The 24,992-nt window shown below is 38.1% G+C and overlaps 1 protein-coding gene across 1 annotated transcript in view; it reads right to left on the reverse strand.

The window, feature by feature from the left end:
- Window positions 1-24,992, reverse strand: part of KLHL1 (kelch like family member 1) — a gene marked incomplete at its 5' end in the record, with an annotated part of 430,814 nt that overhangs the window by 234,696 nt on the left and 171,126 nt on the right. The window contains one exon of the mRNA XM_084617931.1: window positions 5,820-6,016. Coding sequence (XP_084474057.1) covers window positions 5,820-6,016 — 197 coding nt within the window. The remainder of the gene's footprint in view (window positions 1-5,819; window positions 6,017-24,992) is intronic.

Genomic DNA, 24,992 nt, shown 5'->3' on the forward strand with positions numbered 1-24,992 from the left:
AGTCTACTAGAGTGAATGATCAAATTGATATGGACTGTAAAAAGCCATGTTGCAGGCAAAAAGAACTCCCAACCAGGACTGTAATATAACCAGGAGTCTTGTGTGAAGGACATTCTGTGTGTGTGTGTGTGTGTGTGTGTAAAGCAAAAGAAAAAGGATTGTTAACCTCTTCCTTTCTGATATTTATGTCAGCTGGAATGGTTGGAAACAGATGTAAATGGAGACAAGGAAAGAGCTCCTGTTGTGAAAAAATCTAAAGATAGATTTCCTAGTATTCCAGGCATACTATTTAACATATGCTACTTTCTGTAGTTAATGCAACAATTTCAAAATCGTGTTTCAAAGTATCAATCTGATTAAAAACAGAAAATGAGTTAATTTGTTGAAGTCAGGACAGAATTCTGATCAAAGTCATTTACACTGCAACAGTGCATTTCACATTCAGAAGAGCAGGAAGCAACCTTAGCTCATCCCTTGACCAAAATGCTTGATCATACCACACTATCTTGAAATAAGCTAGTAAATTTTATGCATTCCCCAGGAAAAAAAATCACAAATGAACACACACAAACAAACACAAAAACCAAAACCACCCACCAACCAAACCAAAAATGCCGAACAAAGCTGCCTAACCATCTTGTGACCTCCCACTCCTAGGCATCTTTTAGGGACCTACATTTGAAAATCTGCTCCTAAAGTGCTTAATAACTCACGTTTTGAAAATTTTTTGGCTTTTCATCCAGATTTGGGACAATATTTTTTTCCACAAAATCTCAGCAATCTTCACTCAAATGAAATGACACAATATTTCATTTTGTGAACACAAGCACATTCTTGCATCTGGCATGTTTCAGTGTTTCTGAAATGAAATATGCTCCCCAAGCTCCCAAGGATCCACCAGGTGGGTTTCTGAGAGGCTGGGTTGATGTTTGAAGAAGTTGGGTGAACACCAGGCAATTTTCTAACCTGCTTGATTTCCATTGAAAGTTTTGACAAAATGTCATGCTCACAACAGAATGTTTCAATTTCAATAAATCAGCATTTTCTGGGATCAAAATGATGCAGCAGAAAATTTCTGACCAGCTCTTCTATTAACCATTATTAACACGAAACCTCACAGCATTTTTAAATTAAATCTTTGATACAAAATAGGAAGATGACAGGCGTGGCATTGAGGGGCAGGATGGGAAACAAATATAGTGATGAGAGTCTATATTGTTCCTGATTTAATAGGAAAATGTATCAACATAATATCCTGAATGATCATTTGTAGTTGTGAAAATCAAGGTCCCAATTGAGCGTTTAAGCACATACTTAATTTAAGCACATGCTTAATCACTAGAGTAGTCCCCATTTATACTTTTCTATGCATGAAGAGAAGCCATATGTTTACAGACTGATCAACAAGGAATAACTAAATTAAAGTCTCTGTGAGGAGGGGTGTGTGTGTAAGAACAAAATGTTGGTTGTTCCTGCAACATAGTCAGAATTCTTAGGAAATTAGAAGTTCAGTGTATAGAAAATAACTTCACTGTGACAACTAGTCTGCTTAAAATTAAGCATGTGTGTAGGTGCTTTGCTGTATTAAGACCAAAGAGCCCAACTGTATGAAGTACTGTAAACCTCTTGAAAAGTGCTGAATGACTTCAACTCCTATTTCATATAATTGGAGTTGAAAGTGTTCTGCATCTCGCATGTGATTAATACAGCTATGAAACTGTCTTTGGTTTCTGTGCACTTAACCTTTAAAAATCTAAGAATTCTGACCGTTGCAGGGACAGCAGCTATTTTGTTCACACACATTATACTCCTCAATGAAAATTTAGTTCTGTTCTTATTGAGTTTCTCAAACTAAAATAACAAGTTTCAGAGTAGCAGCCGTGTTAGTCTGTATTCGCAAAAAGAAAAGGAGTACTTGTGGCACCTTAGAGACTAACCAATTTATTTGAGCATAAGCTTTTGTGAGCTACAGCTCACTTCATCGGGAATGCATCCGATGAAGTGAGCTGTAGCTCACGAAAGCTTATGCTCAAATAAATTGGTTAGTCTCTAAGGTGCCTCAAACTAAAATAAATCTTATTCATACTGAAAATATATATTTGACTCATTGTCCAAGGGCAAGAGTGGAGATAACAAGGCCCTAGACAGAGCGCTCTCTCTCCAATAAGATGAACAATATTTTTGAATTTTGCTGTATTTGAAACCTATATGCTGCTTTTGTGTTTGAATTGCTTGATTTTTACTAACTTTTATCCTTCTTTCCCCTTATTTATTTTCCCCCATAGATATTTTTGGTAACCTTTCCTCTCTGCCCCTTCCTCCCCTCCCCCCACCCCGCTTTGTCTCCCATTTGGCTTTTGCATTCCAAGCACATAATAGTCAAATTTCTCACTGAAGACCCAGTAGAATAGAAAATACTAATGGCCTGATGTATCCATGTATGGAGAGGAGCCTATGCCTGTGAAAGTGGGAGTTCTGCCTCTTTGGCATACTACCTATTTTCCTGTAGCTGTACAGCAGTCCCTCCAGAAGGGCTGAATGGTAGCTGAAAGAGAAGGGGAAGGGGAAGAAGGGAGAGTATGAGGGAGACAGCTGTGTTTCTCCAGATTCTCCTTTTCCAAACAATTGAGCAATAGGATCAAATGTTAAAAACAGCACTATATTTTACCAATTTGCACTGCTTTTCATTCTCTGCTTTGGAACAATGCCAACTCCTAAGGGGTATCCCATAACCGTACAGTACACGTAAGCTCTTGGAAGCATGTCTTCAACAGAAGGCATGCTGCCATGGTAGGGGAAAAGTTGGTGGGATTTAGTGTCAAGGTGACTACAAGGCCATCTATGCCAATGCACCCCAGCTCCTGTGGCTCCTCCAGAATTCATGGTTGAAGAAGGGTTGAAATTCCATCTTCCTCCATGACAGTGACTGCCATCTTTGTGACAAGAATGGGAAAAATGAAATTACTGTCAACTCACAGAGTTCCTTTCCCCTATTGAGCTGTTCTCCAATAGGGGAGAATGGAGCTTATAAAAACAAACTGACAAGCTAGAGTTTATTGACATTCCCCCCCCCCATTTATAATAAAAATATATATTATAATGAAAATTGAACATTCAGTGACTGAGAACTAAATTAGTAATGAATTTATGAATCTTTAGGTGCAGCATCCCATAATTTTTAAAACAAAGTAAAATATATCATGTCACTATAGGGAAAACACCAGAGCAGAAATGATCAACAAGGGGGTTATCACTTGGAGAATATAATGTTTAACAGATATAAGATACTGAGAATGAGAATTTCTTGGTACTAGCTCAGTATAAGAATGCTTTTAACTTTTGAAGACAATTTTTGGCATCATTTCATTTGCTGTCATTATTCTTTGGCTGGTTGATATTTATGACCCATTAATAAAATATATTGTCTTTTGGATTACCAGTTCTACATTCTCTAAGTGTCCATGTAGTCAGTTCTGATTCCCTACTCATTCACTTGGTATAATATAATAATTTTAGTGATAAATATCCAGTCACAAGTACAATGTTTCTGAAGTTTGAAAAAAAAGTTTAAAAATTAATTTTAAAAAACCCTGTTCTTTAACTTTACAAAAGCCTTTGAAGGTCTGCAGTGTTTTCCAAATTTGTCCCTGATTTTTTCCTCGCTGTTTCCATTATGCTTGATATTCTGACAGTTCTGTAGCTCATATGAGAAATTATTTAGGTCTTGTAATTAAGAAAATTAGCTAGAGAAAATCAATTCACCTGTTTCATTATTGTTTCATGCCTGAAATTACCTTTTGGTTTCATGAAAAGTAAACACACTTGAATCTTGAAAGTATGCATTCATTCATCCTTTCTATAGCCTTGAAGTCAGAAACATTCATAACAAATCATTATTAATTTGTTCGGCCCTCTAAAAACGTTAAACTTTTACAAAATAAAAATGTAATGTAAAACACTACAGCTAAAGGATTACAAATTACTTATTATGCAAAAAACTGATTTTACAAAGATGCATAAATATGACTCTGTATTTCATCTATCAAGTAATCAGACATGTATAGGATCAAGTTTTCCATGAGTTAGAGGATCATTTATGTACACAGAATAATACACATACCTGTTTGTGCATATTTGCATATTTATCATGATTTCAAAAGCAGCCATCATAATGTAGCTACATATGCAATTACAATTACACATGCAGCTTGGGTCTTGGTTTTGAAAACATGGCCTTCGAAATGTACTTCTAGAGTTTACACCTAGACAAAGTAACTTAAGATAAAAGCCAACTTATTAGTTACAACTGGTTTCCTTGCTGGCCTACAGTCTTCTCTACGGCAATTTTCCCATTGCATGAAATTCAATGTTTGCTTAACAGCTTGAAGATCAGGTCCCCTGTCTCCGAGGAGCGGTGCATAAGCTACTCATATCTCAGAAACAGGTTCAAAATAAACACTGAAGTAAATTACATATATCAGATATTAACAATCAATTCTGCAGTAACAAGAAACTCCAAAATCAAACCAAATCAAACAAGTGTAATGACAAAAAAAAAGAAAAAGATAATGAAATTAATTTCATTTTCATATGTTCAGTACATTATTACAAAGGTCAATATCTGCACTAAGTGCCAGGTTCTTGACCTGTGGAACATACATTCTAAGGCACAGAGGTTTCAATACATATTTTGAAACTTCTGTAATGGTATATTAATATTCACATGCATATAATCCCATCAGCATTAGTGGTCTGAAAACTTCTGTGTTATTATATGGTACTTAATAATCATGCAATAGAAGAAGTGTGCTTTTTAAAATGAAGAACTGGCTGGAGAAACCAAGCAGCTGCATCAAAAATGTTCCTATTATTTCACTAATAATTTCAATCTAGACCAGAAGGGACCATCATCTCTCTAGAGGTGATAGGTGATTTAGTCTCCATGTAAACCTAATCTCATGAGCCAGATGTCCTTAATTGCAGCAAACCATGCAGAATTAAATGACTACAGATAGGCTTTGGTATTTTAGTAGGCAACATTTTTTCTACATTGAGTCTGATTAATTTCTAATAATGTTAATGTGATGTCAGCCTGTGGATTGTAGTGGGTGTCATTTAAAGTACTGTATGATATAGAATCTGTAGCTCTTTTTTAAATGATAATTTTAATCATTACTGCACATGAGAGAGAAGAGAAAAGGCAAAAAAAATACACTGAAGAGATTTCATTTTGCCTTTCCTCTTCCCTCTCATGTGCATTAACGATTAAAATGATCATTTTAAAAAAAAGAATTACAGATTTTATATCATACAGAACTTTAAATGACACCCCACTACAACCCACAGGCTGACATCACATTAACATTATTAGAAATTAATCGGAATCAATGTAGAAAAATGTTGCCTACTAAAATTCTTAAATACACTGAAGAATATCATTAAGCATAAAGCTTCCCTATATCCAAAGCAGGCACAATAGAAACCTTTATTAAAAATATTTTGAGGCCTTAAGTTTCATTTTCACTAAATAAACTTGAACCTCATGAAATGGTATGCTACTGTGATTTACAGCACATCCTGAACAGTGTCTTAGCAGTTAATTCATTCACATTCAGGGTGAGATTCTGATGACCTTATTCCATTTCAGTACCACACACCACAAGCATCCCCGCTGGCTTTAATAGGATCACTTGTGGAGCATGGGACTATTCAATAAGAGTAATGGCAACAGAATTGTATCTCAAATGCTAGTGAGATACTTTGAAAATAATATATATTATTCACATTAGTATAATTGAAATACACTGGAATTGCCTTACCATGGTGTAGCTGTGAGCCACCTTCATAAGATCTGTGCACCCCTGTGCATCAGCAAATGCTCGTATTCCCAAACAGTTGGATGGATGTAAAAGCTTCATTAGAAAATGGCAGCAAACCTCTACTACTTGTGGGAGTTGAAGGAGGCATGCAGCTGCCAGAAGGTTTTCAATGGTGTCCTCCTTCAATTCCAAGCAACCTGAAAAAGAGATTAAGATATATAGTATTTCCTGTATGTGTGTCTACATAAGAAAACAATTGCCAAATGGGATTTTAGCAAACAAGCCAGTAATAAATAAACACTAAACTGCTGTATGATGGTCAGATGACAACCTTAACACCAACATTTATTATTGTGTAAGCCAGCCTTTGTGGCATATGGGAATCAGAGTTAACTCTTCATTGTGCATCAACAGCTGATTTGTAGGTAGTACAGATCCAGATGGTTGCAGAAATTTGTGAAGCAAGATCACACAATGGGATTTTTTTTAAATTGGTCCTAGTCTTAAAATATATCTATCAGGCAAATCAAATGCTTGCAGTTTGGCTTAGAGTCTTTCAGGCTCTTATAAAACCTCAAGTTGGCCAAATGTAATTTTCAGGCTTAAAAAAAACCACACATACAAAAAATGTGTTTTGAGTGGGCCATGCCAGTGAGACCTATACCTCAGGTAGTTTTTAGGTCAGGCTGCATGGAGGACAGAAGAGGGGATGGTATGGAGGACTTATGGAAGGTAATATTTTAACTGTTTCCATGCTCAGTTCTCAAAATCTGAAACCAATGCCATGGAACTATTAAGTCTTCAAGAAAACCTTCTAAGTTATATGCAGTCTTAACCTTTAAAGCATCTTGCATTATTAAAATCTGATTTTCAAAATAAAATAATAAACTAATAATAATTAATAATAATAATAATAATAACAACAATAATATTTTTCTAAACATATGTAAGCAGGGTCTGCATGAGCTTTCCTCTGACAGCTACCTGGGGAGGGGGAAAGACTTCAGGAGCAGACTGTATTTACATAAACATTCCTAATCTGCCTTGGTACCCAGCAGACAGAGCTGTGTTGCCCAAAGTGATCAACTTTGGCTAGTCCTGGGTTACAAATCACTTTATTACTGAATGCAGGTGTTGTGAAATATTATCAATGTTGTTATCTTTATTGTATGAGCAAAGGGGAGCAGAACTTTGCTTAGCCTGGCCTGACTGAGGGGTCACCCTCAACTGAAAGGAACTAGCTAAGCCAGTAGACCGAATGCTAGACCCAGTGAAAATAAGAGGGGGCAGAGACAGGTGTCCATGGCAGGAGGTGGGCTCTATCTCAGAGCCCCAGGCATGGTTTAATCTGCTCCTCCCCACTGTTTAAAAGACAGAGCTAAGTAACGTTCCATTAGGAGTCTTTTGTTTTGTTAAATGCTCACTAACGCTGAAATCACTTGTTGCCAGGAGAGCGTTTCTGCCCAGCCTGCTTAAGTTCCGCCACTAGTAGCTGACAATCACTGAGAACTGCATATCATTAAGAGTTGGGGGGAAACCTCAAATGACTGACCTACAGAGGTCGTAGTATAGAAGCAGATGGCAGAAGGTGACTGTGTGCAGAGCAGCGGATGGCAGGGCAGCCAGCCAGAGCCAGTGCTCAGAGGTGGAGCAATCAAGGTGCCTTCTCCCTGTCCTGGGTGGGAGGTGAACTTACACACATGCACCTTTGAACCCTGGGTCCTCATTGACCCAGGACAACCACTGTGTGGTGAGAAAGCAGAGAGGGGCACAATAAAGGAAATTTTGGTTGTAGGACTCAAGAAAATGAAGCAGAAGACACTGCAACACGCACTCTGGGATGAGTGTCCTGCTCAAGGTTTTATGTTTATGAATCCTGCTTACAGCATTTTCTCTATTCAATGTTGGGTAACTTCCTACACTCAGACACTCTGCTTGTGCGAGGGGAAGTATTGCCTCATAGAGGCGCCCAGGTCAGTGTGTAATTTTCCCAGGTTACTGGGTGGGGGCTTGAGCTGGTTCTGTGTGTTGTATTGTTGAAAAGGAACCCCTAGATATTGAACCCACCCCTGGTTACTGCTGATTCCACCTGGCAGAAGGTTTACACATATAAGTAAAAAAAGATGATAGAGTTCAGAGTAATATTAGTGACAAGGATTTGAAATATGGATGGCACAGCCTCCCATGGCAGTATGGATGGCAGTGCTCATGGTGGTGACTTAAACGCCACAATGTATGAAATTGCCAAAGACAAGGGAAGCTGGTCTCCATGGGTGTGTGTCTCAAGGATTCCAGTGTTTCATCACTTAGATACAGCGACATAGCCCATAAAAACATTATTGATTCAATTAGATAAGAGAAGTAAAGTAAGATTGGGCCTGACAAAGGACTGAAAGAAGTGGAAAAGATTTTTGATATATTGGATTAAACATCTCTATATCATCTAGGCTCTGATCACCTCATGCCGAAATCAATGTCAAAGCTCCCACTGGCTTCAGTGGTACAGGACTGAGACCCTAGATTATTATCTGACTGTAAAGACCTCGATTCGCTGGCTTCAATGGGACTATTCATAATACATGAGTATTTGCAGGAATGGGGTCCAAACCTCCAAATCTGTGAATGTTTGTTCACAACTATAATTAAGAAGACTTGACATGTGAGGACTTTAGGGTAAACTTCACTTAAGTTATAATATACAAGCATGTTTCTTTTAGATCATAAAGTTTTTGAGATAAAAAAGATCAGATATTAAAACTGATACGACACTTGACATTAACCCAAAGGCCACAAATTCAATAATTATGTTCCATTTTTAGTTGTCGTTTCACAGTTCATGCTTCATCTTCTAGATTTAGTTGTACATCTCAAACACCAATAAGTAGAAAACATGTAATGTTGCAACATCCTAATGAGAGTACCACTACAAAACATTATCTACATTATAAAGATGACAAATTAGAGGTCATTGGGGAAGAAATAAATAGGAAACTATGGAAATGAATATATGCAAAAGTACAGTACTTAAGGTAATTTCTGAAAAAGCATGCTAAGAAAATAACATTTGATTTTACTTTTATTGTACTGATCAAAACATTTAAAATATAAGGGAAAGATTAAAATGCATATTGATCTTGCTGTTCGAAGTAATATAGTTTCACTATTAGACAACTTCCATGTTTTTTCACATCCAAATTTTGTGTTCACTGTCATACTAAGGGAAAAAAATCTACAAGTCTTAATTCTATCATCTACTATTGAACAATTCTGGAAAAAAAAACTTCTTGGCATCTTAAAATAAAACAGCACTAGGATGATATTTAAAGGAAAACCCACCACTTTATCTTTTGATATAAAAAAAACAAAATGCATTAGCCATAGCATGGAATGTAAATTTCTGACCTTCTCTCCTTCCTCTCTTTTAATACAATAAGGGCTTGATATAACAGGGAAGTAAACAATTGTTCCTCACTAGGATAAGTTAAAATGTACCCATCAAAAGCTCTAAAAATATGCAAAGGTATTAAACAAATTCCAAAATAGGACTAATGTCTAAAGACTGAAACCTTTGATCATTACCCCAAATTCAAACAATTCTTCCTTCATGTGTAAACTAGTTAAGGCTTGGAAACATGAGTTCTAGCAGACCGAAGTGGGGAGGTGCATTCCAGGGTGCAGGATCCTCCATCTAGAATGAGCTGACACCAGACCTCTCACAATTAAATTAGAAAACTATCTGCTTGAACACCTCAGCATGTTTCCAACTGTCATGACATCACACAACAAGAAAGCAGTCATTGAAATTCAAGGCACTATACCAAAAAAACCCTGAACAAACCATCAACAATTTCTTTGATCAACATAGCCATCTTCTATTAAAACTACACATCAATAGGCTTTTATACTCAAATGTATTCAACAAAGGATTTATATGAACATATTTCAGCTAAAGATGGATCATGAATAATTTGTTGCAACTGTTGCTTCAAGTAGGTGCTATTCATAATAGCATTTTGTGAATGATCACCTAAGGAATATTGCATTGTTTGTGCTCCTTAACTGGATGACTTCTATACATAAAAACAGTTATCAAGAGACCAGCATGAACACGTACAGTGTGAATGCTCATACAAATATACATTCACATAAGTACTGGCATATGGACACATATACATGTAAAGCTTCCTTACACAAGTATTCTAGAGAATGAAATTTTGCTCACATGAATATTTCCAAACACCAAATAATGCAAACACCAAAGCAGCTGAACAAGAAGTCCCATAATTTGAGAGCTTCACCCCTGCTCATGACCCCCAGAAGCCATTCTCCACCAGTTCATTCCTTTCCTTCACTCACTTATGAAACATGGACAGAATAAGGAGCCAATTGCTAATCATGGGAGTTATCCTTGTTCTGTTCAACAGTGGAACACTCCCACACGGGTGCATGGCCCACACCCTCCTCATTTTCTTTAGGTGGAACACAAGATAGAGAATGACTTCTATCTCCCCCGCCCCTCATCCTCCCCATTCACGCTAACAACTAAGACACTTGTGATAGCCATAAGGGACAACTTGGGCATTAGTGGGATTAAAATAGGCTTTAGTGTGCACAAATTGATCCTGTTCATAGATGATATATTACTTTACATAACTAATATGGCCATTTTGCAGCAGATCCTTAGGGTTTTTTTTTTTTTTTTATGGCAGAGTATGAACTAGTATGTGGCTTCAAGGTGAACCTATCAAGGGAACAGACAAATGGCTTTAGATACCTGGGAATAGGGGTATGCTGAAGTTTGATAGCTCTTCTTAAAAACTAAATGCAGAGATTTAATCTCTGTGCTTAGAAATCCTAGGATAAGGGCAAAAAAGTTATATGTGGCTAAATTTAAACAGGGGGTTGCTGCTTCCAAATTGCAGATGTGATTGGAGGGCTCTGATCCTTTTAAAAGTGGACTTCAATTTGCCTTTTGTGAACAAATCTGATCATGGGAAGTGGTGTAACTCTCCCTGGCTTTATTTTTGTAAAGTGTTACATTCAACAGGTGTTAGGCACTGCTTATGAACTTTTCAACATCTCACTAGGTCCTGAAGTACTTTTGTAAAACTAACTCTAAATGACAAAATCACTTTTTAAAATGGCAATTAGGATCCTAGTTGCTTTTTAAAATTTTGATCTAAGTGTACTCTGATGTCAAATGCTTCAAGGTGGTCAAAGAGGAAAAGCAGTAAAGAAGCTCAGGAAATACAAACTTTTAACACAAAAGAATGATCTGCAGTCTTTGACAATTTGATACTGAAAATGAGAAGATCCGAGCACGCAATCAAAATTTCTTAATGGTTACTCCTTTGTTTTATTTCCCCGCCAGCTTTACAAAATGCAATATGGCACCTGACCAACAGCTCCAGTCTGGTCAAAACAAATTAACTGAGGCTCAGAATCTCATTTTGTATTACATTAATTAAAATAAAAAAAATGTATGGGAAACAATCAATAGCAAATTTAATGGATTCTAATTACTACTCTAAATTATAGTTCTATTTGTGTTAAATTGTATGTGTATTGATTATGCAGAAATAAAAATGTCAGTCTGTAGGATGCATCCTTATAATGAATATTGATATAATTTGTATTACCTTGTTATACAAGGATTGATGACTATGGAATAAATATTCCCTAGTCCCTTCTTTCCTTTGTTAGCCCTGTTCTCTGAACAACTGTCATTGGTTTTAATATACATTCTGCTCAAATTCTTACCCTTTTAGGCCATGATCTTGTAACTGCCTCTGAGGGAATAGGGGAGGGGAACTCTTGTGGAGCCCCAATGACCTCCATAGGGTCTACCCGTGTGGAGTTAATTGCAAGATCAGAAATAGAATAAATCCCCTTACCTTTGGGTGTGCAAGGATTGTAGCTCTTGACCCTTAATGTTTTAAAACTTCAGTTTCACTATAACATAACCAATTATATTATATTTTTTTCAACATATTCTGTTCTGGTGAGCTGCTGATGTAATTGAGAGGTCTTCTAGTAAGTCTTTGATTTTCAAATTAAACAGAAAATGTTGTCCAGCCATAATAACTCCCTTCCCCAATGTTATACACTATATGTCATTTCCTGTAGTAATTTCGACAAACTCCTGCTTTGAATTTACGCTTTGTCATACTAGGAAACTACTTTTTCAAACTGTACTCAATTGGTCCTTTCCTTCAGCTCGCATTCAAGACTGTTAAACAAACAGAAAATCTGCACAATGGGGCACATTCTGTGGAGTGTGTTAGATCCCTGACAGCAGTTGGCTAGTATTATAGCATCAGCATCCTGGGATGGTTTTATTACCAAGAAATTGTAACTGTTTCTTTTGAATGCTGTCTTTGTTACCATAATCAATGCCTTTGTCAAAATTATGACCATGAGGAAATGTGCTTTAAGTAAGTCTATACTTTACATCAATCCAGAAACTTTAGTCAGTGCAGAATGGCAACACATGATTCATGATCTGCACTGATTGTCCGTTTGTTTCAGGATTGATTTTCATAGAATGACAGAACTGGAAGGGACCTCGAGAGGTCATCTAGCCCAGTCCCCTGCACTCAAGGCAGGACTAAATATTATCTAGATCATCCCTGACTGGTGTTTGTTCAACCTGCTCTTAAAAATCCCCAATGATGGAGATTCTACCACCTCCCTAGGCAATTTATTCCAGTGCTTAACCACTCTGAGAGTTAGGACGTTTTTCCTAATGTCCAACCTACCTGCCCTTGCTGCAGTGTAAGCCCATTGCTTCTTGTCCTATACTTAGAGGTTAAGAAGAACAATTTTTCTCCCTCCTTCTTGTAACAACCTTTTATGTACTTGAAAACTGTTATCATGCCCCCTGTTAGTCTTCTCTTCTCCACACTAAACAAACCCAGTTTTTTCAATCTTCCCTCACAGGTCATGTTTTCTAGACATTTAATTATGTTTGTTGCTCTTCTCTGGACTTTCTCCAATTTGTCCACATCTTTCCTGAAATATGGCACCCAGAACTGGACACAGTACTCCACTTGAGGCCTAATGACTGCGGAGTAGAGCAGAAGAATTACTTCTCGTGTCTTGCTTACAATACTCCTGCTAATACATCCCAGAATGATGTTTGCTTTTTTTTGCAACAGTGTTACACTGTGGACTCATATTTAGCTTGTGATCCACTATGACACCCAGGTCCCTTTCTGCAGTACTCCTTCCTAGGCAGTCATTTCCCATTTTGTATGTGTGCAACTGATTGTTCTTTCCTAAGTGGAGTACTTTGCATTTGTCCTTATTGAATTTCATGCTATTTACTTCAGACCATTTTTCCAGTTTGTCAAGATCATTTTGAATTTAAATCCATCTTCCAAAGCACTTGCAACCCCTCTCAGCTTGCTGTTGTCCACAAACTTTATAAGTGTACGATCTATGGCATTATCTAAACCATTGATGAAAATATTGAACAGAACCAGTCCCAGAACCGATCCCTGCAGAACCCCACTCATTATGCCCTTCCAGCATGATTGTGAACCACTGATAACTGCTCTCTGGGAATGATTTTCCTACCAGTTATGCATCCTCCTTATAGTAGCTCCATCTAGGTTGTATTTCCCTAGTTCTTTTATGAGAAGGTCATGGGAGACAGTATCAAAAACCTTACTAAAATCAAGATATACCACATCTACCACTTCCTTCCTATCCACAAGGCTTGTTAACCTGTCAAGGAAAGCTGTCAGGTTGGTTTGACGTGATTTGTTCTAGACAAATCCATGCTGACTGTTATTTATCACCTTATTATCTTCTGGGTGTTTGCAAATTGATTGCTTAATTATTTGCTCCATTATCTTTCTGGGTACAGAAGTTAAGCTGGCTTGTCTGTAATTCCCTGGTTTGTCCTTATTTCCCTTTTTATAGATAGGCATTATATTTGCCCTTTTCCAGTCTTCTGGAATCTCTCCCATCTTCTATGACTTTTCAAAGATAATTGCTAATGGCTCAGATATCTCCTCAGTCAGTTCCTTGCATATTCTAGGATTCATTTAATCAGGCTCTGGTGATTTGAAGACATCTAACTTGTGTAAGTAAATTTTTACCTGTTCTTTCCTTAGTTTAGACTCTGATCCTACCTCATTTTCACTGGCAGTCACTATATTAGATGTCCCATTGCCACCAACCTTTTTGGTGAAAACCGAAAAAAAGAAGTCGTTAAGCAGCTCTGCCATTTCCATATTTTCTGTTATTGTCTTCCCCCCTGTCATTGAGTAATGGGTGTACGCTATCCTTGGTCTTCGTCTTACTTCTAATGTATTGTACAATGTTTTCTTGTTTCCTTTTATGTCCCTAACTAGTTTGATCTCGTGTTGTGCCTTGGCTTTTCTAATTTTGTCGCTACATACTTGTGTTATTTGTTTATATTGATCCTTTGTAATTTGACTGAGTTTCCACTTTTTGAAGGTCTCTTTTTTTAATTTTATATAATTGAAGATCTCCTGGTTAAGCTAGGGTTGTCTCTTGCCATACTTCCTATGTTTCCTACACAGTGGGATAGTTTGCTTTTGTGCGCTTAATAATGTCTCTTTGAAAAACTGCCAGCTGTCTTCAATTTTAAAGAGTTAGATTTAACCTATAGTGCTATAGATGTCTTGGGACTTTTCTACATGAGAGATTGCTTCTCCTTACATGACACCACACTGCAGCTGTGATCAGATGGATACCTCATGTATTAAAAAAGGATGACGGTGGCAGTATGTATGCAGTTCAGAGGTGCCTCAGTTCTGGACCAAATTCCCCTCCCTGGTCTTCCTGTTCTTGTGAGCTGTTGCAGATGGTGGGTTTTGTTGGATGTTAGAGTGGAAAGGAAGGGAATTCTGTGTTTTAGGATTTATAGCGGGATTCATATTTTTGTCAGTCAGAGTTAAGCTGCTGTTTATTTTTTTCTATTCTTGTAAGTGGTGTTAGAGGCATCTTGATATTTTGGATAGGCATCCTGTTTATTAATGTAAAAATCCTAATTAATTAATGAATTAAAAGAAAATTGGTATGGTTAATCTCCCACACAGATGGGTGGAACAATCAGCTGTATTTTTTGGGGAAAGAATTAAATTCATCACTCATTGTTTTAGAAGGCTATTTATTCGTTCACCATCAGTGGGGAGAAAAAAATCAGCATTCTCCATCCAGTGTATGCAGAGATTTGTATGCTTGGTGGCATTGGTAGTGTAAAAGAATGCAAGACTTGAAGAAAGTTGAAAGGAACACAGTGCCCTTTATCCAAACTATTCAAGAAACATGCGGATAAAATTTTGTGTAGGGCATTTCAATTCACCAGTTCATGGCCTTTTGTAGTCAAGTACCTTTCTTAAGACAATCTACTCTTCCTAGTTCCAGGGAAAACATTAGTATAGACATTCAAGGTCCCTTCCAGCTCTACATTTATATAATTCTATGATTACAGGATAAAACAGGTTCACATATTCTCTGTAATGAATAAGACATGGCTGCATCTTTGTCTTATTCTAGTGAATACAGAAGGCAAATTAGAAGAATAAGTTACTATATATCATTAAGCTATATAATATTTGTTTCCCATTGTCACCTAAATACATTCACATTCAATTCCTAAACTCTTTTTCTAATTTATCAGTTGAATGCTGGTTTGATATGAGTAAACCTCAAAGTTAACTAGAGCTCCCATTCCTTAGCACAGCATTTGTAACTATAAAAGATTCATTTAAATAACATTTCTACTTACTTTCCAGAGGGATTTCATTGTACAAAGAATTCGAAAGAATTAGTTATAAAATACAGAAATGCTGGAGGAAGAAGAATACATTCAAAGGACCAAATTAACTCCTGACATAAGAGGTGAAACTCCCATTGAAATCCAAAGTTGTTCTTGCTCATTTAGCCAGAGTTAAATTTGGACCATATATTTTTCTCCTTCATTATACATGTGTATATTATATTTACTATTAAAGAGTTTACAAACAGATTACAGATTTAAAAAAAAATATATCAGGATCATCACTAGTTTTGGTATCCCTGAACCCCTTCATATAATGGATGGGTATTATCCTTCTCCTCTACTGACTGTTGTCAGAGATAGGATACTGAACTAGATGGAACTTGTGTTTGGCAAACCCATAGCCAGAACAGGGTTGTTTGCTCAGCTGACATGCTTCACCCTTCCAACAGAGCCTGAAATGACTCATCACTCAGGCATGCAGCAGCAGCTCAGCGGCAGGGACTGATCCTGTCAGCAGAGCCTGAAATGCCTCAGCCTTCAGACATGCTGCAGCAGCATGGGCAGGAACTGGGTCAGATGACCTCCATGCACAAGTATTTTACTGACCCTGCCAGAGTTGCAAGTTAGTCTGTGCAACACCACTACCTGGCCATGAGCCCTACTGCTACCTCACAGTGTGACAGAATCCCTAGGCTTCCAGCCTGCTCTTGGTCTTGTTCCTGTTCCTGCACCAAGCCTTGCCTGGGCCTTCTTCCGGCTCCCTTTAGCCTTGTCCATGCCCCATCCTAACCAGTTCCAGCCCTGCACCCAACTTCTTACCCCCAGAGCCTTGAACTGACTTCAATCCATCTTCAATGTTTGGCCTGCTTCCTAACTCTGACTATGATCCTGATTTGATTTGTCCACAGATTCTGACCCCAGTTCTGACACCCGGCTTGACCCTGGATACCAGGACCAGACACCTAGATCCCAGAGTGTGAAATCTTGGGTCTGATCTAGTTTGGCAAATTTTATGTGCCAACTGAATCAAATGACAATTCCTATAGGATTCAACAGGCCCTATAGCTGTTTCAACATTACTGAAAATGAAGAAAAACTTAGTTGTAAGGTCAAGAAAGGGCCAATACTCCAGAAAATGATGCTAAAGAGAGCATTCTGCACACTGCTCAACTTGAACTGTAAGAGGATTGTAAATCACCATTAGTTTTAACTGGATAACTGAATCAGAAGTGGTTTGACTGGAGTGTATTCATGGCCTTAGGAGCTTTTTAGAATGTAATTTTGTTTATCTACTAGTGTCAAGTCCTAAATCCAAGCAGAGACCCACTAAAGCCACTGTGTGCTACACCATGTAACATAAGAAGTCAATGGGTTGGATGCAGGATCTTGGCCTTAGAAAGAAAACAAAAATCCCCATAGTTCAGAGTTCTCCTGTTGCTTGAAAAATGAGGCCTTATTATTGTGCAAATAGATATTGACTCTGAGTTTCCCCCAGATATTGGCATCTGACACTTAATTCTATAATTTGGCTGACCTAATAAATTTAGCCTAGGTATAACAGGGGAAGTTTGTTTTCCTTAGATCAGCATTCTATTACATCAGAGATTAAATCTAATCCATTTACAGTTTCAATGAACCACTGAACTACAGCAAAACTGCATGAAAGGACATGAACTCATTGAATTTTTGTGATTCCTATTGGTCCAACACAACATTCACTGTAAGATTAGGTTAGTTTAAACACAAACCTTTTTGAACATTGGGATTGCATAGTATACAAATTAGATAAATGCACAATTTGGCAAGAATATTTTGCACCATCCTTGGAGGGATTCACAATGATTCTAGATAGACAAATTATTATTGCAATGTCTTATTTTTATTTAGAGATAGATGGCCAGCTATTAAAAAAAAACAGAATGCTGCTTACAGGCAGTTGTCTGTAAAATAAAGACAATAAAGCCATAGGTAAATGGAGTAAACGATGTATCTAAGGAAGTACTGTTGGCCAGACTATGTTTTCATATCAATTGAAGAGACAGCAGATGTAGGATTAGAGCAAATACATACTGCTTTAGATTATAGGAAAGTGAGTGTAACTTTTTATTCCATGTAACCATTCAGCTGTTCAGTACATTCTTACTTTTGGAGATTGTCTTGCAATATTCTCAAAAGTCACCATGCCCCTATACCTTTCACACAAATACTAACAATTACTCATTTATAAAGGTAACACAAATTATTATTTAATACCACACACGTAACATGCAGATTATTTCCACATATAACACGTCCAAGAGTTCCATTTAAATAAAATCAAAACAATCAATTCTAAGTTTAACATATTTCTGGTATTTTGTTTGTGACAAGTATTATCTTATAACAAGTTAAATGTTATGATGCATTTAGGAGCCACGTTTTCCCACTAAATATGATTTTTTTCCATAAGTAGTAGAGTAAAACACATACATTAAAAATTGCAAGCAATCTACTGATTTGAAGACTGAGTAATTAGTATTCTAGAGAAAAAAACTGTAAATTACAGCAATACTTTACTAATGCATTTGCATAATACATATAATTTGAATTAAACTTTCATTTACTTTGTAATGAAAACTACTTATTTTAGATAACAAAATAATGCGTGATGATTCAATTATAAAAATAATTTCTTACAAAAATTTAAATTATTCAATTACAAATGCTTGTTGGTGAAAAAAAACTCAATACAAATATTATAGCTTACATTTGTATATATTTTCTTCATGTTTTCTGCCCTAAGCAAGTTGTGTTTTAAGGATATGTATTACATACTAAGATTTTAATTAATTTTGCCGCAGACATTGCTTGCTCACAGCAATATAACACGCTTCACTATCATTAAAGGTTTGTTGTTTGGCAGTTTAATTTCCTACCCATCTTCCTAGCACTACTAGATGGACAGCTCCCTTTATTTAAGCCATGCCCTTATCAATTCTGTACAGAACTTGATGCTCTGCTGGTAATCTTGTAATTCCACCTTGCAAATTTTTTAGAACTCTATTTATACATCAGTGAACATGTTACATTTTCACAGTATCTCATGATGCTAGTGTCTATCTACACAGGAGATTCACAGAGAAGACAATTTAATGATGACTTTTTCTTTATAACCAAGCACTACAATTATTTTAAATAAAATAATACACTTAAGAAGAAAATAATATGTTGGCAAGGACTGGTCATTATCAAAAGCAAAAAGTCAAACAAACCATCAGACTAACAAACAAACCATCAGCACACATACAAGTACAGCAACTTTCAAAATCAGGAAATTATATACTGTTTTTACTTAATATACTTAAGTACATGTATAACTTTGTTCACATGAGTAGTCTAAAAGTTATGCCAATGTTTGCTTGAAGAACTGGAGTTATTAAGGCTCAATCCTTCATTCCTTATATACTGAAAGCTGTCTACAATGTTAATTGGAGTTTTAAACATTTGAGGATATAAACATTATCCTTATTTCACAAAATGGGGGGAGAAACAAAGAACTTGATGCTGTGAGATACTATGTGCCTCCTGTGAGTCAAAGGCAGCTGAGCATGCAGAGCAACTGGAAGGATTGAGCCCAAAGAGGTTAAGTGACTTACTCAACATCACACAGTGCACAAAGCAAAAATGCTGATAGCCATGTTAGTAATGAAATACACAGTTTATGTTAATGGAACACGATTCCTTTTATGAAAAAAAGATAACTGACAACTAAATTAAAGAACTCAATTTAACTGGAGAAATGATTTCTTGATCCATCATGTTAATGCCTTGTCTGGGCTCGAACAAGTTCATATCACATGATGCATTGTCACAATTTCCAGCTAGGAAGCATGAAGACCCCTTTTATTTCAATAGACAAGTGCAACTTACCAAAGCTATTCCTTGGCTTCCTGCATTTTTTCCCTCCACAAGAATTGTTTGATTGCTTGACACAAGGGATTTATAATTACTGATTTCAATTATACATGGAGGGCTTGAAAAAGAGACTTGCAAGTATGTTCATTTTAGTTAAATAAACATAGACCTATAATGAAAATAGGAGACCCTGACACTTTTCCTGGTGTGTCTTTCAGGTAATTTTGGTATTTTTTCCTCTAGGTATTTAAGTTTGGTAGGTGCCCAGTGTAATTTAAAATCTTTTGGTAGGATCTGCTTTGCAAAGACTACAATAAAGTGGCCACAGATTCATTTAACTTAAGGAATATGGAACAGCTTCCTGAAAGTATGAAGTAGATCCTGTACCTGAGGTACAGCATTTTGGTTAGAGGTTAAATATATTTAACAAGTCAAAGAATGAAATTTTATGTTCCTGGAATCCAACTTGACTCATTCAAAATTTCTTTATTAAAATTTGTAAAAAAATGCTATTCATATGCTCTAGAAACCATTGGCATAATGTGACAAATTATACATTAAAACTTAGTAATGCAATTCAGAATAATCCATCACCAGCAAACCAGGCTCCAATCATAGAATCATAGGACTGGAAAGGACTTCAAGAGGTCATCCAGTCCAGTCCCCTGCACTCATGGCAAGACTAAGTATTATTTAGACCATACCTGACAGGTGTTTGTCTAATCTGATCTTTAAAATCTCCAATGCTGGTGTGACATTCCCCTCTGGTGTTATCTAGACCGGTGACCCGCTAGGCCACTCCAATCCTTGATTCTGGGAGCCAGCCTTACTCTGCTCTGCTGTGAGAACCCCCACTCCCGGGCTATTCACGCACAGCCTGTAGCATGTAAGCTGCTCCCAGCTACTTGCAAGCGAATGACACTAGCAAATATCTCCAGTCCCAGATACAACCGTAGGAACCTCCATCTTGCAGTATGTCCAGTTATGCCCACTGGACACTGCAAGCTTATATGAATTCATTAATTTAACAAAGAAATTGATATGTACCAGGCTTATTACCTGAAGGGAAGCCTCTGACACACTTCAAACCAAACACACTACTTCAGATAGAATAAACAAACAAATTTATTTTCTATAAAGAGAAATTTCAAGTGATTATAAGTCAAAGCATAATAAGTCAGATTTGGTCAAATGAAATAAAAGCAAAACATATTCTAAGGTGATCTTAACACTTTCAATGTCCTTACAAACTTAGATGCTTCTCACCACAGGCTGGCTGCTCTTCAGCCAGGCTCTCCCCTTTGATCAGCGCTTCAGTCGCTTGGTGGTGGTGGTGGTGTCTGTAGATGTAGGTAGAAGAGAGAGACAGCATGCAAATGTCTCTCCCTTTTATCATGTCCTTTCTTCCCTCTTGGCTTTCCATCCACACCCTCACCTTCAGAGTCAGGTGAGCATTACTGAGTCTCTTCAAGCAAAGCTGAGCAATTCCCCTGGTGTGGCCTCATGCAGGTGAGTCACTGCATTGTAGGTCCCTTGCTGGACAATGGTTGTTGATGGGTAGAATGATACCCTGCCCGGGCATTGGTTACTTTCCTTGCTGTTGCCTCTGGGGTGATAACATCTGGCTGATTCCCCAATTTACAGCATGCTTTAATGACTACCATAGAACACAGTTCTCATAACTTCATATGCGTTAATGATACACATATATGGATACAGAAAAGACTTTCAGCAGATCATAACCTTCCCCCTGATACCTTACAAGGCATGCTTTATATGTAAGATCACGATGCTACAGATGGAGATTCCATAATTTCTTTGACAATTTATTCCAGTGCTTAAACACTGACAGCTAGGAAGATTTTCCTAACATCCAACTTAAACCTCCCTTGCTGCAATTTAAACCCATTGATTCTTGTTCTATCCTCAGAGGTTAAGAACATTTTTTTCTCCCTCCTCCTTGTAACAACTTTTTATGTACTTGAAAACTGTTATCCTGTCCCCTCTCAGTCTTCTCTTTTCCAGACTAAACAAACCCAATGTTTTTAATCTTCCTGCATAGGTCATGTTTTGTAGACCTTTAATAATTTTTGTTGCTCTTCTCTGGACTCTCTCTAATTTGTCCACATCTTTCCTCAAATGTGGCATCCAGAACTGGACACAATACTTCAGTTGAGACCTAATGAGAGGGGGAGTAGAGCAGAAGAACTACTTCTCATGTCTTGCTTATGGCACTCCTGCTAACACATCCCAGAATGATGTTCGCTTTTTTTTGCAACAGTGTTACACTGTTGACTTATATTTACCCTGTGGTCCACTATGAGCCCCAGATCTCTTTCTAAAGTCAAGAAATATCACATTTGCTGTGCCCCCCCCATCCACAAGGCTTGTAATCCTGTCAAAGAAAGATATCAGGTTGGTTTGACATGATTTGTTCTTGATAAATCCATGCTGACTGTTACTTATCACCTTATTATCTTCTAGATGTTTGCAAATTGATTGCTTAATTATTTGCTATATTATCTTTCTGGTTACAGAAGTTAAGCTGACTGGTCTGTAATTCCGCAGGTTGTCCTTATTTACCTTTTTATAGATGGGCACTATATTTGCCCTTTTCCAGTCTTCTGGAATTTCTCCCATTTTCCGTGACTTTTCAAAGATAATTGCTAATGGCTCAGATATCTCCCCAGTCAGCTCCTTGAGTATTCTAAGATGCATTTCATCAGGTCCTGGTGACTTCAGGACATCTAACTTGCCTAAATAATTTTTAACTTATTCTTTCCCTATTTTATCCTCTGAGCCTACCTCATTTTCACTGGCATTCACTATGTTAGATGTCCAATCACCACCAACCTTCTTGGTGAAAACTGAAACTGAAAAAAGAAATCATTAAGCACCTCTGCCATTTCCACGTTTTCTGTGATTGATGGGGGGGGGACACAAACAATTCTCCACTCTTACATTTCCTGTCCATTTTCAAATGACTCAATCAATCAGTCAAACAAGCAAACATCCCTGAACGTCAACAGATTTAGGCTATTTAAGACTGTAGTAAGGCAGAGTGGCCTCCCTCTGGACCTGAAAGGGAGGGACCATAACATGCCTCCTGCTGGCAGAGCCGAACATGCCCTTCCTCCCATACCAAAACAGAGAGTCGGGACAGAAAGTATAAAGGGAGGGCCTTTTAGCTCAGTTTTTGCTCGTGGATGTTTGAAGCCCTCTGGGGGATCTCAGACCAGTCGCTGAACCATGCAGTGCCCTGCCAATGGAGGAGACTGAGGGCAGGGAGGATTTGCTAGCGCCAACATCAGCCAATTATGGAGCAGTGAGAGAGATCTCGCTGCCAGCAAAGCAACGCTAGTGAAGCACATTAGGAAGTAGTCCATGGTAACCAGACATTAATCCAGTTGTTCTGAAAAGAGGCAGCATGTTTTGGTTATTTTGCACCTGACCCAGTGGCAGGACAACCTGATACTGTTAGGGCCCTTGGCTTGGTCCCCCTACCCTGGTCACAATCCCACCCCCCACACACACCTGGGACCGGTGATCAACCCAAATGAGGCCTAAATCTGTGGCCATAGACTCTTGCTTTGCCCCGCCCAGAGGACCAGAACCCAAAGACTGTTTCTTTACTGTCTTCCCCAACGTAAAGGCTGTGGCCATAGGTTGTTTTGTGGTGCTGTCCCACCCAGAGGAACAGAAAGCTGACAGTTGGAGTCAGCCATGATGAAACAGAGTGGCCTCCCTCCGAACTTGAGAAGGAAGGACCATTACACCAAGAAAGATAAAGCAACTTCATCCTGGGGGACATTCACAGAGAACACTCTGCTACTAGCCACTTCTGATTTACACCAAACATGTTCATATCCTCTTGGATGTCTCTGCTGATCTCAGTTCTGGCAGTGTGGCACAAGGTGAAGCAGTCTCTCACAGGCTAGACCCTCAAAGGATCTTAGGCATTGCAACACCTAATTTTTAGGTGCATAGCCACTCAGTGGAATCCACAGCCCTTATTTAGGCACCTGCACCCCATGTACAATACACAGGGAGAGATAGGTGCCTAACAATGGGATACACAAAAGCCAAAATGCTAAGCAAGGAGACAGGAAGAAATGCTGAGGACAGTGATGTGGCCTAAGCCCCACCCCTCTGATGGAGTTAGGTACTTATCTCTGCTTGGGCTTCTGAGCCATGAACCCTCTCCCGGAGTTAGATGCCTACGTTGTTTTGTTTTTTGCAAGAAATGGTACTGTAATTCTCCCCACCCCATAACTTTTAGCCCAGTAGTTAAGACACTCACCAAGGATGTTGGAGTAGGGATTTGAACCAGACAGTGTGTGACCAAATTCAAATTTCTTCTCCACATCAGATTTTAAGTGCTTACAGGGTTAGGTGGGAACTGATTTGGAGTCTGGGGGGTCTCAGGTGTGCCTAAATGTTGGACTTCTGTATCTAACTGCCATTTTAGATGCCTGTCATAAATATAAAGGGAAGGGTAAACCCCTTTGAAATCCCTCCTGGCCAGGGGAAAGCTCCTCTCACCTGTAAAGGGTTAAGAAGCTAAAGGTAACCTCGCTGGCACCTGACCAAAATGACCAATGAGGAGACAAGATACTTTCAAAAGCTGGGAGGAGGGAGAGAAACAAAGGGTCTGGGTCTGTCTGTAGTCGTCTTGGCCGGGGACAGAACAGGAATGGAGTCTTAGAACTTTTAGTAAGTAATCTAGCTAGGTATGTGTTAGATTATGATTTCTTTAAATGGCTGAGAAAAGAATTGTGCTGAATAGAATAACTATTTCTGTCTGTGTATCTTTTTTGTAACTTAAGGTTTTGCCTAGAGGGGTTCTCTATGTTTTTGAATCTAATTACCCTGTAAGATATCTACCATCCTGATTTTACAGGGGGGATTTCTTTATTTCTATTTACTTCTATTTTTTATTAAAAGTCTTCTTGTAAAACACTGAATGCTTTTTCATTGTTTTCAGATCCAAGGGTTTGGGTCTGTGGTCACCTATGCAAATTGGTGAGGCTTTTTACCAAACCTTGTCCAGGAAGTGGGGTGCAAGGTTTTGGGAAGTATTTTGGGGGGAAGGATGCGTCCAAACAGCTCTTCCCCAGTAACCAGTATTAGTTTGGTGGTGGTAGCGGCCAGTCCAAGGATAACGGGGGTAATATTTTGTACCTTGGGGAAGTTTTGACCTAAGCTGGTAAAGATAAGCTTAGGAGGTTTTTCATGCAGGTCCCCACATCTGTACCCTAGAGTTCAGAGTGGGGGAGGAACCGTGACATGGTGGCACAGTGGTGGGATTAACCTGAAATCATTTTGAGATCCAGTTGAGATTTTTTGAACTAGAAATACAGATTTTAAAAAGGAATTTTTAGGAAGTCCAGAAAGCAGCTTTGAAACTGAAAGCAGCTTGGTTTCTCTCTGCTTTGTGGCCAAGCAGAGACAAAAGGGGATTATCTTGTGAATTGCAGGTTTTCTTTGCCTGGAGGCAGGGTACTTAACTCCTGCAGGGAAAT

The sequence above is a fragment of the Lepidochelys olivacea genome, assembly GCF_965140295.1.
Source record: "Lepidochelys olivacea isolate rLepOli2 genome assembly, chromosome: 1".
NCBI classification, from domain to species: Eukaryota; Metazoa; Chordata; order Testudines; family Cheloniidae; genus Lepidochelys; species Lepidochelys olivacea.